The sequence below is a fragment of the Aedes albopictus genome, chromosome 1 (assembly GCF_035046485.1).
Source record: "Aedes albopictus strain Foshan chromosome 1, AalbF5, whole genome shotgun sequence".
In the NCBI taxonomy this organism is placed as follows: domain Eukaryota; kingdom Metazoa; phylum Arthropoda; class Insecta; order Diptera; family Culicidae; genus Aedes; species Aedes albopictus.
In genome coordinates this window covers 32,852,627-32,871,656 of record NC_085136.1, presented here as the reverse complement: position 1 = coordinate 32,871,656, position 19,030 = coordinate 32,852,627, and the positions used below count along the sequence as shown (strand labels likewise).

Here is a 19,030-nt window from a genome sequence, read left to right as displayed (position 1 = left end):
GAGTAGAAACAACTGTTTCACCATAAATCTCAAACCGCAAGTGGAACACCACACTACTGACGAGTGTTGGCAATGTCATAACTTTTATAGGAATTATTTACAAAATGTCATGTGTAATCATCTCCATTTTTCACTTGGAGTTATTTTTTTTCCAAATTGCCAGAATACATTTCCATTTACTTTTTGGCGATTGCTACTTAGCGTACGCATTAATAAATTTTCTATTCGTATTAGTTTGTTAAATAAATGGTATCCGTAGGTTCTGTTACCTACAAATAGCCTAAATAGAACCTTAACATATGATATGTAATATAAAAGTTGCGCATCAGTTATATAACTTTGAAATAACCTAATTTCAACCAATGAAAATAATTGTACCATTCAAGTATTTAACAGGTTTTTTTATTGACACATAACTGAATTTGAGCTTATCAATGAACGAAAGCAGGGTGGAACGCAATTATTAGTACTATAAGCATATTGAAAAACATCTTATAAAACCTGAAAGATGTTTTATAAGCCGCCATTTTTTGCGCTGTTTTAAATATATAAGTGTTCAAAACTAAGTAAATAATACAAGAAAAATACAACAGAACTTGTACGAAAAGTGTATTTTAAACTATTATATAGCAAGCTGTGTTACTTGGGACGACTCGTGTTGAAAAAAAACTTTTTGCAACTCGTTACATAAATAACTATAATCGAAGACGACTAATAACAAGGCAGACATCTACCTTCTTGCTCCATATACTTTGGGAGCTACAAGCACACTAGCGCCGCGAACGACTTCAGGGAACAACATCATGAATGAGTGTGCGTGCGATGCTTCAATTTCCGTGTACATATTAGCATGGACACGCACACAATCATGTTTTAATGTTCCTGTGCACGGTCGTTTGCAAAAACCCATTAATGGGTGAAAAAACACCCATTTTCGCTAGAAGTGCCTCTCCCCATTTAATGGGTAAAGGCGGTTTACCCATAAATGGGTAAAGACGGTTTATGTCAGAGGATGGGTAAATTTTTACCCATTATGAAAAACGAATTTTCAGAAAAAAATGGGTAAAAATACACCCATTTTTGCGATTTTTGCCGGGAGAATTTGTCCAAAATTTTCATAATGGTAAGATGATAATTAATAACCAAAATTACGCCAGATTTGTATAAGTTTTATTCGAAGAACAAAATATACATATAATTTAACACAAATTTGTTAAAAACATTCACTTGTTCAAGTCCAGGCTCCTTTGCTCCGGATTGACCCAGTCAAGTGCATTGGCGTCCTTTCCGATTCGATTCTGGATCCATTTGGTAGGGTTGCGGCAAGGCTTTCAGGTCTGGTCTGGATCGTGTTGTGCGTCTGAACAAATGTAGCGAACTTTGTTCCGGGAGCATTGAAATTTGCCTTGAAGATATCGTGCAAAACCACCAGATTTTGAATCTTCATGGCGTAATCTAAAAACCGACGAAAATTATAAGTGATTGCAATGAACTGAAAATGGAATTTGTGGACGCAATACTTACTATTTATATGAAATCCACTGTTTACTTAACCGGAACATGATTCGTCGAAAAGATTGAAGTAGATAACGTGGTAATAACTAACTTTTAAATAGTTGAGAGTGAAGACGGCAAACGAGGTAGCGACGACGAACTTTTACAACTATTTTTCACCCATTAATGGGGTGAACAGCGGTTTCTAAACATGGGTATTTTTTTACTCTTTTTGTATTATTGATTTCACCCATGTTTTGACAGAACGGCAATGTTCTCGAAAATGGGTGTTTTTTCACCCATCAATGGGTTTTCGAAAACAACCGTGTGAATCGTTGAGGGCCAATGAGAGTATATTACAGGTGGGGAAGAAGAAGAGATGGCTATGTATTAGTAAGGAAAGAAAAATATAAACACAAATAGTGACGTCACTATTTGACACGCGTTCTTATGGGAGCTCGCTTTGCTTGTAGTAGTGACATGTTTTGCACCAGACACGGATCTCACGCACACGAAGTATCTTCTTCCCCACCTGTAATATACTCTCATTGGTTGAGGGCGTTTCAACCATGTCGCCTGCGACAGGGTGGGAGCTGTCTGTCTTGTTATTAGCCGTCTTCGCTATAATCCACCCGTTTTTGTTTTTCTGTTGTATGCCTAAATAAATAAAAAAAAATCACCGGGCATCCATTCTCGTGGAGGTACGCCTGCCTTTTAATTATGCAAGGCGGTGGAATTCTCCAGAACAAATCAAGTGAGATAGAAGTGCGCGCGCTCACAGAGAAAGGCCCACCCAAGGATCATGATCGATTATGAACAAGTCAGCTAAACGGACGAACTCCGGTTGGGAACGGAGCATGGCAACGAGGTCGTACCTGCCTGATGATCGTCCAACCTGGCGTCCAACCGGTGATCGCGAGCGCGATTGCATGCAAACGTTCTAATTTTATTGTTCCATTAGGATAGGTACTTTGCTTGGTAACAGCCCAGCAGCGCCTGCTGGGTACGCGGCGGGTATGGTTGGGTTCTAAATGGATCTGAAATCGATCTACCGTGGAGCAGCCGGTTGTTGTTGGGGAGGTGAACTTTCGATTTTCTTCGATCGCGTTTCGCCGTTGTTCGTCGTTGTAAGGTATACTTGCGAACACTAGCTGGCAGCGTTGGGCGGTGGTTCAAGTTTAATGTGGTGTGGTTTTATTGGTGCTTAAACGGGTGCACTTTTTAATGGTTGCTTTTAAAGGGCGCTTCCATTATGAAGCAAATTGCTGGCAAATGTTAATCATTGTTCGGATTCTAGATGCAATCTTTACAGAAAAGCGACATACACAATACCCAAAATGTGTTTAGTAGTAATACATGTTAAAGGACCCATATAGTCACAGCCAATCGTTCATTATTTTTTCAAAGAAAAATACTGTTACAGTACATCGACGGTCTTTTTTTTTTCGAGCACAAATCTTGTGATTTCCCTAGATTTATACGTATTTTTGCTGAATTGTACGACCAAATTTCAGGTAATTTGGTCTTCAAAAACCCTCACGACGAAGAGAACAATCCTGCCGACAATACTCACAGTCACTCTAGTTTAAATTTATCCGCGCCTCTTAGAAAACATTCAGGCGTCGATGAGAAAAAGAGCACAAGCGTTTCTTATCGACAACTCTTTCAGAAATTGACAGAGGGTAGAAATCTACTTCGTCAAATGCGTTAATTTCCGTCATATCAAACGGAAAATAGCCGGTAATTACAGATATTCCAACTTACCATTGCCAATAGCTCTTCAGATGGAAACAAAAAGATATATACTATGAATAACCTATAGCACTGGAAATCGAAAATTTACGCAAAATAATCATAGGATTATTGGCTATTTTTATAAAAAAGATTTCCCTTAGACTGTCCAAAACCGGTGCCCGTATTCTACTCACTTCCCACAGTTAGGCACGTCTTCCTTCATTCCTCACTGTCTATTTCTATTTGGCACTATACATTGCTCACTTTTCACTGCTCATTGATGACTCCTCTCTCCACTTTTTTGTGCTCACTCTACACTTACTACTTTTACTCACTCCTCGACCCTCACTGACCATTCTTAACAGTTTACTTCTCACTTTTCATTGGCCCTTAAACACTTCTAACTGCTCCACACTTCTCATTGCTCACTTATTACTTCTCATTTCTCACAAATCGCTCCCCACTCTTCGTTGCTCATTCCTCGGTTCACGCCACTAATTTCACATTCCTTTTTCACTCACTTCGTTCTTCATTGATCATTCCTCACTAATCAATCTTCTCACTACTCTATTTTACTCAGGGACGGGTTTTTTTAACGGTTCTTAGCAAAGTGGCAAAATTTTTCATTTCGCAAATTTAACTCCATCTCTTTCACAGCACAGAGAACAGACATCCAAGTCCGGTTCCGAAACTGTGTAAGGAATTTAACGGCCATTTGAAATCGGCAACACAAGTGGCAATAGCGTGGCGCTGCAATCGGTTAATTTCCCATACAAATTTAATTCACCACTTGAAATGTTTCAATTCACCACTGACTGTGGCAATATGGTGTTTGGCGGCGTTAGTGTTGTCATCGTGTATTGGTTTGCAACCTTACTCAAGTAAAGATTCAAATCCTTACACAACTTTCCGAATGAAATTTGTTCTAGCCTGGATGTCTGTTCTCTGTGTTCACAGGCTAAAATATGCTTTTGGAAATCAGAAGTGATTCTAACTCATTAGTGTGAAATAATGGAGCTATGTGGTGGTAGAAAACTTTGTCTACGGGCGTCTCCGTGCGATTTTTACGCACAGTGACGACCAAAAGACCCGTGTATGGCGGAAGAAAGTTACGGAGGGAGTGGCGACTGGACGGAAGCTTCACGAGAGGCAACACAGTGGAGCTGTTTGAGCCCAATAAGGATCCTTCTCCGGCCGATAGAAAGGCAGCAGAGCCCAGCGAACTGTCTTCGCGTACTTAGATAACTGTTGTAGCCCAGCAGGGAATAGTACTTTTCCTATATTCCGGTTTACGATCGGATTCCTTGCGTGCTATTGGCGGCACGCTAAAGCGTTGTGTGCTACATGTCCAAGGGATCATCCATTAGGTACGTCACGGTCCTAGGGGGAGGGGGGTTTGTGAAAGTGTGAAAAGCAATGTATTAAGCGTGACGTACTTAATGGATGCTCTCCAACAGGAATTTAGATTTAAGCACATTTATTATTATTTTTAGATATAATTAACTTCTTTCACAGTAATTTCATTTATTTACACAAGGCACCAATAGATAGCTGCTTGGGACTAACCACTAATAAGACTTTCAGAGATGAACCAGCCTAGGGCTGAAAATCATGATGATTGCAATCGCTTGTTGCCAACAGATCGTTGAGTCCTCTGCGCTTGCACAAGGTCATGCGGATGTCGGAGTGTTGGTGGAAAATGTTTATTTTTAGCACAGGGTTCACGCATTGGTGCATGGATGACAGGCGTAAAGTGATAGGTTGTGTGAATATTACTGTGAAGCGGCACAGTTCGCTTGGTTGCATAACTTGCAGGCGATATATGCTAGACTGTCTAAGTTTAATCACCGCATGACTTTATGATAATTGAATTTCATTGGCTTTTCTCGGTGAACTTAATACTACTCAAAGAAGGAGGAAGTACCGAAAGTAATGAAAGAAACGGTGGATAGAATCGCAAGTGTGCGGTGAAAGAAGTTGAATAGAAGTTGATTATTAACAGAGGGCCATAATTGAACAACACAATCACAACGACGACCCCTTTGCCTAACGTTCTGGTTTTGAACGGCTAGGTACTAGTAGTTTGATGATGACTACTAGCCCTAGACATGCAAAAAGAAAATAGGAGTATATGAGATGAAAGCGCAAATCGTTCGCTCGATATGGTCTCTGTACAAGTGTAATCGATCAATAGAACCGAAAGCAAGGCCGAACAAAATACAACAGATCACAACCACGATCTTTGACTATTATATAAAAATGGTGCCTACTATTTCTGCATGGCGATTTTCATACATGGCGACAAATTTGCAGAACGACTGTAGTTAGCCAAAAAATAGATATACACCATGCTATAAAAGTGCTAAATAACAAAAGCTGTTACTAACACTATAACGAATAATTTCCATACATGGGCATACGTAACAGACATGGACTGACTTTATGAACAAATGAAATTTCTTTTATTTCATTTAATTGTTCTATTCCTTTGCCTATTACTAAAAACGCCAAATGTTACAAATTTCTCTCCTCCCTCACTGATTACTTTTTATGCCTACCTCATCCCTCATTCTTCACTGCCCACTCCTCATTTCTCATTTCTAATTCATCAGTATGTTACAGCTGATTCCCCACGATTTATTTATCACTCATCATTGCTCATTCCTAACTTGATACTTTTCACTTCTCTCTCATCACTACTCATATGTCAAAGCTTCAAACTCCTTACTGTTAATCTCTCACTGCTCACTTCTTACTCCTCGATCTACATTTCTCACTTTTGATTTCTCACCTTTCTGTGCTTATTCCTCACTACTCACTGCTCACTCCTCACTCAGAACTAATCACCTCTCACTCCTCATTCTTGTAGTCCGTCCGAAGTCTAACACCGTACATCAAACCGCTTTTAATTAGATTTTGTTTTAGATTTCATAGAGGCATTTTAAAATCTTCCCCTGTGTTATAGAGATAGGGATTTTTCAAAACATCATCGTTCTTCTTCTTCTTCTTCTTCATGCAACATCAAATCACTAATCACCTAGAATGATGGTGACTTCGGAAAAGTTGTTGAGTTGCTCAAGGACTGACAGATGCCGGTCCGTTTGATTCGGAACTTCACACATAGATGGCGCTAGTAAGCATGTAAGTATTACGCATATGATCACATTTATAACAAGATCCTGACCACATAGAAATTTGGTGTCTTTGGCAAAGTTGATTATTGGGTCAAGTGTTTAATAATGATGGACCGTTTGTTTGAAAATTCTAAACCTAGATGGCGCAAATAATAGTGCTTTTTTATTCCATGTATTTCAGAATCCTGAGCACCTAGAAAGATATTATCTCCGCAAAGTTGTTGGGCAGGCCAAAGATTTACAGATTATGTGCCGTTTGATTTGCAACTCCACATATAGGTGGCGTTACTGAGCACGCATTCTTCATATATCTCATATATCATAGGATTCTGATCACTTAGAAAGATGGAATCTTCGGAAAAGTTTTTGCGTAGGCCAAGTACTTACAGAACATGAGCCGTTAAATTTGGAAATTCACCATACGTGGATGGCCTGGTTAGCTTGCAAATTGTATATGTCATACATTACAGGATACTGACCTCAAAGAAACATGGGGTCTTCAAAAACTTTCAGCTAAATTATTATTTGGTTCAAGTTTCTGATTAAAGCCTGTATCCGCAATTATCGGGACACAGAAGTACGGCTGTAGCTCTGTAATGAATCGGTAAAATTGGCCAAATAATTGACTGAGAACTCTTTGGTGTATGTTTATTATTTGTGCCAAATTTCATAAAAATCGATGCATTACTTTTAACTGTGGATGAAAAACAAACAGACGTGGTTTTAAACATTTTGTACAATCATGACCAATTTTCATTCGCATAGTAGATGGTTCTTTTACGCTACAGTTCAAAGTTCGGTGTGATAATTATGAAATTTCGTTAGCAGTTATGATACTTATAGAGACACTTTCTTGCAAAATTTCATCAACTTTGATCAATTGGTTTGAAAGCTACTGGTGTTGATAGGGGTGAGTGTTAGTGAAAATGTTTCGTGTTTTTCATGAGCGATTTTTGCCTATTCATATCTTTTGAATTTCTCTGCCAATTTTCATGAAATTTTCACAGAAGTAAGATAACTCACGATTAATTCCAGGACACTTTCGGATAACACCAAGCACACCACGGAAGTCAGTTTTCATCAATGCTTTGCATTATAACATACGACTTCTCCTTCATAAACATACATACAAATCAATCAACATTGTTCAACAGGTGCCAAAAAGTGCGACACGCAGAAAAACGAGCGAAGATCGAGCGTCGGTTGAGGCTACTTCCGCCTAACGACTGCGGAACGTGGCCCGTAGCGGCGGAAGCATTCCTCCTCCTGATTGGCACTCAAAACATGGTTCAACAGTAGGAAAAATAAAAATGAAATCCGGCTTAGGTGTAAGGTGTAAATTTTGGCATCGTAGAGTTAGACTAGTGCTGCTGATAGCGGTGATCCTGCTGCTGGTGCTGGTGCTGGTAGTGGTGATCATCCCACAGTTCCGGCTTGTACGATCCGTCATCCTCCGGGCCGTGCGAGGCCGCGGCGTGGGCACTGGCCAGCGCATTCAGGTGCGCTTCCTTGGCGTGCTGGACCTCTGGGGTCTCGACGGGGACTCCGCCGTGGATGACCGGGATGTGCACCGGTCCCTTCCATGGGCCGTACTTGGTCTGATCTTCGTGGGCAGCCGGGGTTCCCGGGTACTGTTCATGGGCCGGGGCGTAGCCATGGATGTGAGCCGAAGCGTGGAAGGCGCGGGCATGCTGAACTTCTGGGGTTTCCACCGGGACGCCATTGTGGATCACGGGGATGTGGATGGGTCCGTGCCATTTCTGAAGGGGAGCCTCGTGGTGGTGATCATAGTGGGGGGCTGCCGGAGCTGGTTGGGCGTAGTGGGCTGGTTTGATCTCAGGGGCGTGAGCCGGGACGTACTTCCAGGAAGTGGTGTAGAGCGACCGTTTGTGTAGTCTAGCCTTGGCTTCGGCGTGGGCGGCAAAGTGAGCGGCCTTGGCAGCCTGGACTTCCGGGGTTTCCAGGGGAGCTCCGTTGTGGCCCAGAACGACGGGGGAGTACGAGTGAGCCCATGGACCGCCGTAGTGCGAGTGTACTGGAGCTGGAGCCTTGGGTAGATTGGTGCCAACGACTTGGAAGCCGTGGAAAGGATCCGCAGTGTACTTTACGGTTTGCACGTGGCCATCACCATCGACGTAGGAGTAACCTCCGTGGGTGATTCCATGGGCATCCTTGGTCTCGTGCTTTTGCGAATTTGGATCAGCATAGCCGTACGAGTATCCGCCGATGCCATCGTGAGCCTGGTACTGTGAGGACACTTCATGACTCAAGTATGACCCGGACGAGGCCGAGGCCAGCAGCAACACCGAACCCAACACCTGAGGATGGAGAGAAATAAATCAAGGTTAAACGGTATATTTTGTGAGTTAAATAGATGGCTACTTCACAGACTAATATGTGGTTACTTGTAAGGTATATAGCAGGAACATAAGGTTTGTGAATATGCTCAATCTTGTTTGGAGTTTTCCAACCTTCAAAGATCTGCGAAGTATACCCTGGATAATGGATTCCTATGAGTGAAATCCAAGACTGCAAACAAAATGATCTCTCTTTAAACTTTCGTCAAAGACCAGCAATGTAAGGACCATTCATAAACCCCTTGAAACTGAAGTGGAAGGGGGTAGTTGTGTCCAGATCATAGTCTACGTTTCATACAAATTTCAAAGCTTTTGTATAGACAAAAGTTCTCGAGGGGAAAGGGTTGGGTTTATAAGATTTCTAAAATTTTACATGGTTAATGAAAGGTCCCTTAGAAATCGTATGCTTTCCATCATATTCTGTGGATGCTGAGGTATACCACCATATCATTTTCTTAAATCTTATGCTCTGAGCTTCACTCTTCAAACCAGTCTGAAACCAATTCTCAACCTGGCCATAAAGATATTCTCAACAATAACCTATATCGATAAATGGTTTCTCCGGGTTCCAAAGCATCTTTCCAAGAGATTAGTGCAATTCTTTCTAGGATTCTTCCTTGAGAATCTTCCAGGACTTGTTGGGATTTATTCCGTGAATTCTACAGGAGTTCCTTCCAGGATATATCTCAGATGATGATGCAAGATTTCTCCCAATGTTTGTCATAGGATTCCTTTTGAGTTATTTCTGGCGTTGCTTCCGGGATTTTTTTTTCCCAAAGCTTCTAAAAGAATTATTCCAGCGATCTCTACTGGAGCTCCTCTTGTAATTTCTTCAACAAATGATTGTGAGCTTTCGTGTAGACATTCTTTCGGGATGTTTCTTAAAGGTTCTCGTGGGATTTCTCCAATGATTATCTCAGAGTTTCTACCTCTTAGAAGATTCCTTTCGATGTTACAGTCGTGTTCTCTCTTAGAGATTCTAACTAATTCTAACTAATTCTAGACCTTTCCCCAATATTTCTTCCGGAGTGTCGACTGGGATTTCGGCAGAATCTAGTGATTTTTCATGAAGATCTTTCCACGATTTCTTTCGATTTCCTTCAGAAATGTTTCCAAGCTGTTCCTCGTAGTTGTTTCGGATATTTCTAGCTGTGATCCACCTTAGAATTCCTGCGATTATTCCCAGTCTTCTTCCCAGAATCCCTACAGAAAACCGCCCCAGGATTCCTCTGGGTGTTTGCCGAGATTTTCCCATCCGCTTTCTCTCGAAACTACTCCTGGGATAACACACGGACGTCCTTGTAAGATATTCCCGGCGAAACGGAGAACTGTTGGAGAAACTCCGAGCGGAAATACGGCTAGAAATATTCGGGAAATTCCAGTAAGTATTCAAGCAAACCCCCGGGAGGAACTCCCAGAGAAATTCCGATTTTTTTCTTTCTAAAATAAATCCCTGGTAGCATTTCGTCAGAAATCTAGTCTAGTCTAGTCTACACATACACAGTCATTCATTAACCCTCTACAGGAAACCTTAAATGATGGTCCAGGTTTCCGACTGGGGTCCATTTGGACCCCAAATTCGTTCTTCTGTATCGCATGATCCTGATTTATTAGAATATCGGTGTCTTCAGTAAAGTTGTTGGATTGGTCATGGACTTACAGATGCTGGACCGTTTAATTCGGAATTTCATATATAGGTGGCGCTAGTGAGCATGGAAGTATTCAGTATTTGAGCACATATACGTATATCAAGATCCTGACCACATTGAATTTTGGTGTATTCGGTAAAGTTGTTTATTAGGTAAAGTGTTTACTCATGATGGACCCACGGTGCTCCATTTACCGTTATTATAAAATAAAATATACCATTAAAACCTGAAACGCCATTCTCTTTAATTATCTATCCTACACCTCTGGACAAATTTTTAAAATCATCCTTGGGCGAATTTTTGAGTTACGCCCTTTTAAAGGGCCTAACCTCTAAAAAATCGAGTTTTCTATAGAATAACACCACATTTCATAACAGAATCATGAATTAAAGGCATCAATAACAGAAATTATCATGAACAACATTGAAATTTGGAAGTATGCACCCATATGAATATCGGTGGAGTGCATTTTATATCAAAATTTGTCATTACGTCAATATACGGTAGAAGTTCTTAGGGCCTATAGGAATCAAATTTTACATTGGTGTAACAAATTCAATTAAAAGTATATTGTATTGTGATTCCATATGTCACTAGATGTTCATATTACTCTCCGTCAAGGAATACATGCTCAGCACCAACATTTCAAAAGGACGTAACTGATCTTCAACACAATATCTTCTCCCATAGCAGATTGAATCTAATCTTTCCCAGGACACCAACAACCACTATCGGAAAGAATTGCATTTTATCCGTCCAGTAGTAATTGTACATTGCATCGGAGAGATGAAGGTTTGGTTTCGACAAGCATTTGCGCCATTTCGAAATGTTAGCACCGATATATAATGAGCGTACACTCTCTATACAGCAATTAAATCTGCCTTAAAAACAATAGTTAAAATTTGTCAAAAATATTTAATATGAGCAACCACGAATTAGACAAAAAGAAATATGTCGGTGTGCCACATATTTTAAGTTATAAGAATAGAAATTCAAAATATCGAAAGGACAACAAAGGACATCGGAACAGGCAACAAATAATCAAACATAATATTTTGGGTGAAAATTCTTTCTTCAGTTAAAATATGTAGGTAAGACCTTTTGTCCATACTAATTTAACTTTTCTTGGACCTATTGTCTTTCATTTTTTATTTCACTCCATTTGAAAAGGGTCCAACAGGCTTTCTGCCTTTTTCCAAAATCGCTTCGAGGGCGTAACAGCAGCCCGCCCACGCAAATGAACACCGTTATCCGAAAGATTGATGTTTGCTCTATCTGAAAACTGTCTTAGTTTGTGTGGATAAATTAATGGAGGCTCAGGAGCGACGTATGAAGTCATTGTTTACCAATGCTTGTATGCCCTTTTCAAATGTTGCTCCAGATTTGTACGATTTATCTTTTTAGCTGCAGCATTTCAGAAGGGCGTAACTGGTTGATGATACGGCTCCTTCATCTATGGAAGTAGATTGCATGTCACCCCTCTAATGTAAGCCATCGAAAGAGGAGCATTCTTTTTGCCTAGAAGTGCCACGCCACAGCTTTGAAAAAAAGGTGTTGTTTTGGAAAGCAGTTACGCGCTCTTGAAATGCTGAGGCTGGGAAGACAAAACGTAGGAATGCAAAAAAAATAATCGAAGACAATATTGCGCGTTTCGCCGTAGATTATCGCAAAAAAAAATATTCAAAATCGCTAATAGATTGCCGCCAGTACATCATATCGTATTCGTATCTTCTAGAATAAATGCGGAAAATAGCTAATAATTGACCGCGCAGAAGACACCGAAACGATTATATGTAACCGCGCATATCTATTTACATTTTTGTATAACTTTGCGCGATAATTTTTCTTGTAATGTATAGTAGGTCGAAAAAAATAAAATTAGTAGGGACAAAAGGTCTTACCTACATATTAAAAAAAAGAAAGAATTTTCATGCAGCATTTTATGTGTGATTATTTGAAGCCTGATTCGACTTTTTGTTTTTTGTCCTTTCAATGTTTTGGTTTTCTATACTTTTAACTTAAGCCGTTTGGCACACAGACATATTTCTTTTTATTTAATTTGTGGTTGCCCATATTTGACTATTGTTTTTAAGGTGGATTTTTCTGTATAGAGAGTGTACGCTCTTCATATATCGGTGCTAACATTTCAAAATGGCGAAACTGCTTGCCGAAACCAAACCTTTATCTCTCCGTTGCAATGTACAATCACTACTGGACGGAGGAACTGCAATTCTTTCCGATAGTGGTTGTTGGTGTCCTGAGAAAGATGAGATACGATCTACGGCTATGGGAACAGATATTGTTTTGAAGATCAGTTACGTCCTTTTGAAAGGTTGGTGCTGATATGCAAGTGAATACTATCGCTATGACTGACAGTAATATGAACATCTAGTGACATATGGAATCACAATACAATATACTTTTAATTGAATTTGTTAGACCAATGTAATGTTTGCTTTCTATAGGCCCTAAGAACTTCTACCGTATATTGAGGTAATGACAAATTTTGATACAAAATGCACTCCGCCGATATTCGTATGGATGCATACTACCAAATTTCAATATTGTTCATGATAATTTCTGTTTTTGATGCCTTTAATTCATGATTCTGTTATGAAATGTGGTGTTATTCTATAGAAAACTCGATTTTTTAGAGGTTAGGCCCTTTAAAAGGGCGTAACTCAAAAATTCGCCCAAGGATGATTTTAAAAATTTGTCCAGAGGTGTAGGATAGATAAATAAAGAGAATGGCGTTTCAGGTTTTGATGGTATATTTTATTTTATAATAACGGTAAATGGAGCACCGTGGGACCGTTTGTTTGAAAATTTCACACATAGACGGCGCTACTGAGCGTGTAAATTTTATATTGATGTATCTCAGGATCTTGATCACCTAGAATGATGGTATCTTCGGCAAAGTTGTGGAGTTGCTCAAGGACTGACAGATGCTGGCCCGTTTGATTCTGAACTTTACTCATAGCTGGCGCTAGTGAGCATGTAAGTATTAAGTGTATGATCACATTTATATCAAGATCCTGACCACATAGACATTTGGTGTCTTTGGCACAGTAGTTTAAAGGGTCAAGTGTTTACTAATGATGGACCGTTTATTTGAAAATTTTACACATAGATGGTGCAACTAACCGTGCAAACATTATATTTCATGTATCAGGGTCTTGAGCACAAAGATGATATCTCCGGCATAGTTGTTGGGTACGTCAAGGACTTACAGGTGATGTAGCGTTTGATTTGGAACTCCACGTATAGGTGGCGTTACTGAGCATGCATATTTCATATATCTCATATCACAGAGAACAGACATCCAAGTCCAGTTCCGAAACTGTGTAAGGAATTTAACGGTCATTTGAAATCGGCAACACAAGTGGCAATAGCGTGGCGCTGCAATCGGTTAATTTCCCATACTAATTTAATTCACCACTTGAAATGTTTCAATCCACCACTGACTGTGGCAATATGGTGTTTGGCGGCGTTAGTGTTGTCATCGTGTATTGGTTTGCAACCTTACTCAAGTAAAGATTCAAATCCTTACACAACTTTCCGAATGAAATTTGTTCTAGCCTGGATGTCTGTTCTCTGTGCTCATATATCGCGGGATTCTGATCACTTAGAAAGATGGAGTCTTCGGAAAAGTTGTTGCGTAGGCCAAGTACTTACTGACCATGGGCTGTTAAATTTGGAAACTCGCCATACGTAGATGGCATTGGTCAGCATGCAAATTGTATATGTCATATATTTCAGGATTCTGAGCTCGAAGAAACATGGAGTCCTCGGCAAAGTTGTTGGGTAGATCAACGACTTACAGTTAATCGACCGTATAATTCGGAACTCCACATGTAGGTGGCGGTACCGAGCATGTAAATTAAATATCTCATTTATCTCAGGATTCATTGCCATAACTTTCAGGTTCACCCATTTTGTTGAACGAGTTACTTTTTGCGACGTGGCTCACGCTGTACAATATAATGACAATGAGTACAATTTATGTGTGGGTATATGTTTGTACTACTTACATGGCAAATTTGTGGCCGTGCGAAAAGCATCTTCAAACATACTCTATGGTGTGTGCAAGAGAGAGAGAGCAGCGCTGGAGTCGTAGCAGTGGCGTCATGGTCGCAATTTTTTTTGCAGTCAAGTTCGCAGATTGAGAACAATCTTCGGTACCCACTTTACGTAATTTATGTTTAGTCTCTTACTGTCAGATCGGTGTAACACGCTAAATATAAGGACTGTTCATTTTATAAAGAGGACAACTTTGCAAGGCTATAAAAAGAAAACGCGTAGTTCAAATTTGAGCAGCCTTGGTTAGTTGTTCAGTACATTATATTAGCAGATAATAAACATAAATAAATTGGGTTAAAATTATTGAACTTCATAGAAATGTGGCAAAGCGTTTCGAGAGATCAATTTTTCAATTCCCAAAAACTAAAGATAAACACAAAATTTCTGAAAAACATCGGTGTATCGTTTTTAATTGCATAAAAGTGTTTGCCATGCTGCAGCAGTTTGAATGATACATATTCTGGCAAAATATAAACCCAATCGGAATAATGGTTGTTGAGATATTAAAGTTACAAGTTGGACTCGATTTTCAGAATAAAATTTATTTGTTAAACAAAAATGTATAAAAGTTTTAATTTTTGAATGTTTTCAATGGATCTAGTCGAAAGTACTAATAATGCAATTTCAAATGCAGAAAACCGCTTCTTGGTAGCATTGTTGGCTTGGTTACTGTGCTTCATGGCAGTTACCGGAGATAAAACCGCTTCGTTCTTTGAAGGTTCTTCTAAATAACGATGTACTCTATTGCAAATACAACTTAACAATGATGTCGAAAATAAAAATTAACACATAGGGTCACACCTTGCTGAAAATAAATAATAATAAGCTTCTCTAAAATCAAAAACATGCATTTATGGAGCTGAAAGTAAGCAATTTTTCATTATGGCCATCATTAAGTATTAAATTTGTGATGAAGAATGTATATTAAAGCATATTTTTCTTCGGTATAATTTAGAACGCGATTCTCTTCTATACTGGACAAATTTTGAACCGATTCCGTAGTGTTATTGCATCACTGGACTTAAATAAGTATTTTTTTATCAATTTCATTGATAACAAGGCAACTGACTATATCAAGCAGTATAATGCTTGGTGCATCATTACTGGCCAGCTATTACACTCTACCTTTAGAAGAATAGTATCAGATCCCAACACATTGAAAAGTTCATGAAAATTTTAAAGTTATGTATGTGGAAAGTTGTGTAGAATTTTGAGAAATGGGGTTTTATTGAGTTTTAACGAAAACCGCTTCAGTTCCATAACTAAGGACAATTTGAATAATGTTATATTTTTCCTACACTGTAGAATAGCTATGGAAATTTATGCAAAAAAACCGATAATGATTTTATTGAAAAATAAAAAAAAGATATCACACAAATAAGATGCCCTCTTTATAAAATGAACAGTCCCTAATTTACACAAAAGGCAATTTACACAGAAAAAAATACACGGTAATGAATATTTATTGGATACCGAACTGGACACAGAAAATTTAATGGTTTTCTTTGGTGCATCGAGGTCTTGAAATTAGTCTCTATTAGTCGACTACGACATTGAAAATTATATTGTTGAATGAATTTTTCGAAATTTTAATCATTTGCAACCTTTTTGTAAACCTACTTGTAACTAAATTTGTAACTAGCACCGCTTAGAGATGAAATTTTGCATCATCAAACTGTAAGCTCTTAACTCACCAAACAGTTCTGCCGTGAAAACTATCTTTCTAAGTAATCAGCGTCCTGAGATTGAAAAAATTATAGGCTTTTTAGCGCCACCTATTAGTGAAATTTCGAATCAAACGGCCCATCAACTGTTAGTCCTCGACCTGCTTAACCGTAGTGTGGCCAGCAAAAAAAAAAAAAAACACCCGTAGAATGCCGGCAGGGTACCCGGGAACCCACAAAACTGAAATGATCATATATCCTTAAATTTTCCATCGATTTTATTTTTTTTTTGGCTCATTCAACTCACAAACTCATTATCTATCGATATAGTATTTGGTTAGACTGGTTCGATCACCGTGGGTGCCGGGAAATTCGGATTTCCGGGCTTATGTTTTTATACAAAACAGTGCTTGGAATATTCGGTAGGTTAGTGACAATATCGGTATCAATCATCCTAAAATTGCTTCAGAATATTGTATCTGACCAGCCAGTGATCCTAAAACGTGTTGAATTTATAGCTGCGATTTCGAATCAGGCTTCCCGTGGGGCTATGGCTGGCTGGCAATGGCCACTATACGGTATCTTAGGCTCAACAATGTGGGATTTAATGTGGTATAAAGTCAATACAGTAAAATACAGTCATCAGATCGGCGAAACCACATATTTTCTAGATAGATAATAAGTTTCTGAGCTAAATGAGCCAAAAGAATTGAAATCGGTGAAAAATTTACGGAAATATAATGATTTCAGTTTCGTGGGTACCCGGGTACCCTGCCAGCATTCCACGTAGCAGCCGCTCCCCCCGACCCTCCTCACTTGGAAATTCGGTCAGCCCCGTTAATAGATATATGTTCACGAGTTCTAAGATCTGGCAGAGTTTCAACTTCCTACTCTCAATAATCATAAAAATATCGAGAATTGAAATCGAAAAAGGTGCCCGGGTACCCTGCTGGCCACATAAGGGTTAACAGTACCGCCGAGCACATGAATACTCGAAGTAATCAAAACCTCGAGATATATTGGTGAGACATTGTGTTATTGTTGTGTCTGTTTGTCTCTGATATCACAAGATGTGATGTCTCTTAGCTTTTTCTGGGACCCACTGGTATGCGTTGGGTTCATCAAAATATTTTAACAGTCCCCTGTGAACACTCTGCTTGTGCACTGAGTGGTGTTTTTTTTCTGAGTGCGCGTAGAAATTGAGCACTGGGATTATGGCTTGCAGGCTCTTGTGCTATATGATATATACAAATTGCATGCCCACTGACGCCATCTATGAGCAAAATTCAGAGTAAAACGGCTCATCATTTATAATTTCTTGCAACATAGTTGCAGAATCTTCAATTTCACTAAATAATCTGAATCCTTGTATGCTCACTAGCGTCATCTAATGACAGAGGTTCGAATCAAATGGTCCATTATCTGTAACTTCTTGATTTACCAAACATTTTTAATAGAAAAGATAGTAGAAACGGTAAGAGAGTTATTAGGACCCTGGGATATTTAAAGTATAAAATTTGCATGCTCAGTGGTGCCACCTATGTGTGGATTTCCGAATCAAATTTTGCATCATCTGTAAGTTCTTGACCTATGAAACAAATTTGCCGAACGCACCATGTTTCTATGTGATCAGGATCTTGAGATATATGAGGTGTAAAATTTGCATGCACACTAGCGCCACCTATGTGTGGAGTTTCAAATCAAACGGCCCATCATCTGGAAGTAATTGACAAACACAACCATTTTCTCGAAGGTGTCATCTTTCTAAGTGATAAGGATCTAGTGATATATGAGACACAAAATTTACATGCTCACTAGTACCACCTAGTGGTAGAATTTCGAATTAATCGGTCCATTATATGTAAGCGCTGGACTTACTGAGCAACTTTCCCGAAGACGTGACGCTTCTACAAGCTCTAGATATTCCGATAATTTCGTTTGAAGACATTATACTACCTAATTGTTTATGTCAACTAGCGCCATCTAGTGAGGAAATTTCGAATTAATCAATTCACCGCCAGATGGCGCATGACTTACCGAACAAATTTTCCGAAGACATGAATATTCTAAAACATCAGAATCAAAAGATATAGAGAACTCAATTTGGGGTCCAAATGGACCCCAGGTATACAAAATCGCCCGGTTCAACTTTGACATGGAATAAAAATCAAAGTACGCCATGAAATCAACTTTATTTTTGCTTAAATAATAGAACTAGGTCTAGTTTGAAGGTATTGAAAAAATAAAATCAATATGTTATACTCAACTTGTTTTCCATTACTCCAAAGTTGCCTGGGGTCCAAATGGACCCCAGGTATCCATTAGAGGGTTAAAAAAACAATCCTGGAAAATGATAGAATCGACTAGTTCATTCATTTTTCTTGTCAATATCAATACTTGCAATACATCCTAAACATGTATTACAAGTATTAAAGTGGCCAGGTCTACTGTGCAGCGTTAGTTCTACAGAAAAGCTATATAACAGGGACATCTCGTACCAACCTATCCAATCCAACCAACCAAACGTCTATTAAATGAAACATAAAAAGGCGAGTACGTTGATTGAGAGTGACTTTGCTAAGAAAATTATTGTCACTCCATTGCCGCTTGGATCCCGAGATGGGACAAAGAAATTTCCCCCTTGTGCCATCCCGAAAGCCCAGTACTCGCTCTCAGAAACGGAATGAAATACCATTTCTTGGCGGCAAAACATTATCGAAAGAGTTCCTAGATGAGGCAGTTTCTGAGACAATTCCAAAAGAATTCCCCAAAATGAGTTCCAAGAGGAATTTCAGAAAAAGTTCCAAAAGGGATTCCGGAAACAGTTCCCGAAGAAATCCACAAAGGAGTTCTTGAAGCAATCCCAGAAGTAGCTCCTGAAAAAAATCCCGGAAGGAGGTCCTGGAAAAAATACCACT

The 19,030-nt window shown here is 39.2% G+C and overlaps 1 protein-coding gene across 1 annotated transcript in view; it reads right to left on the bottom strand.

Annotated features, from left to right (window-relative positions):
- Positions 1-7,432: 7,432 nt before the first annotated feature.
- LOC115256775 (pupal cuticle protein Edg-84A-like) overlaps positions 7,433-19,030 on the bottom strand; it is a 34,715-nt gene continuing 23,117 nt past the window's right edge. Inside the window, exon 2 of the mRNA XM_062842336.1 lies at positions 7,433-8,680. Coding sequence (XP_062698320.1) covers positions 7,724-8,680 — 957 coding nt within the window. The 3' untranslated portion in view covers positions 7,433-7,723. The remainder of the gene's footprint in view (positions 8,681-19,030) is intronic.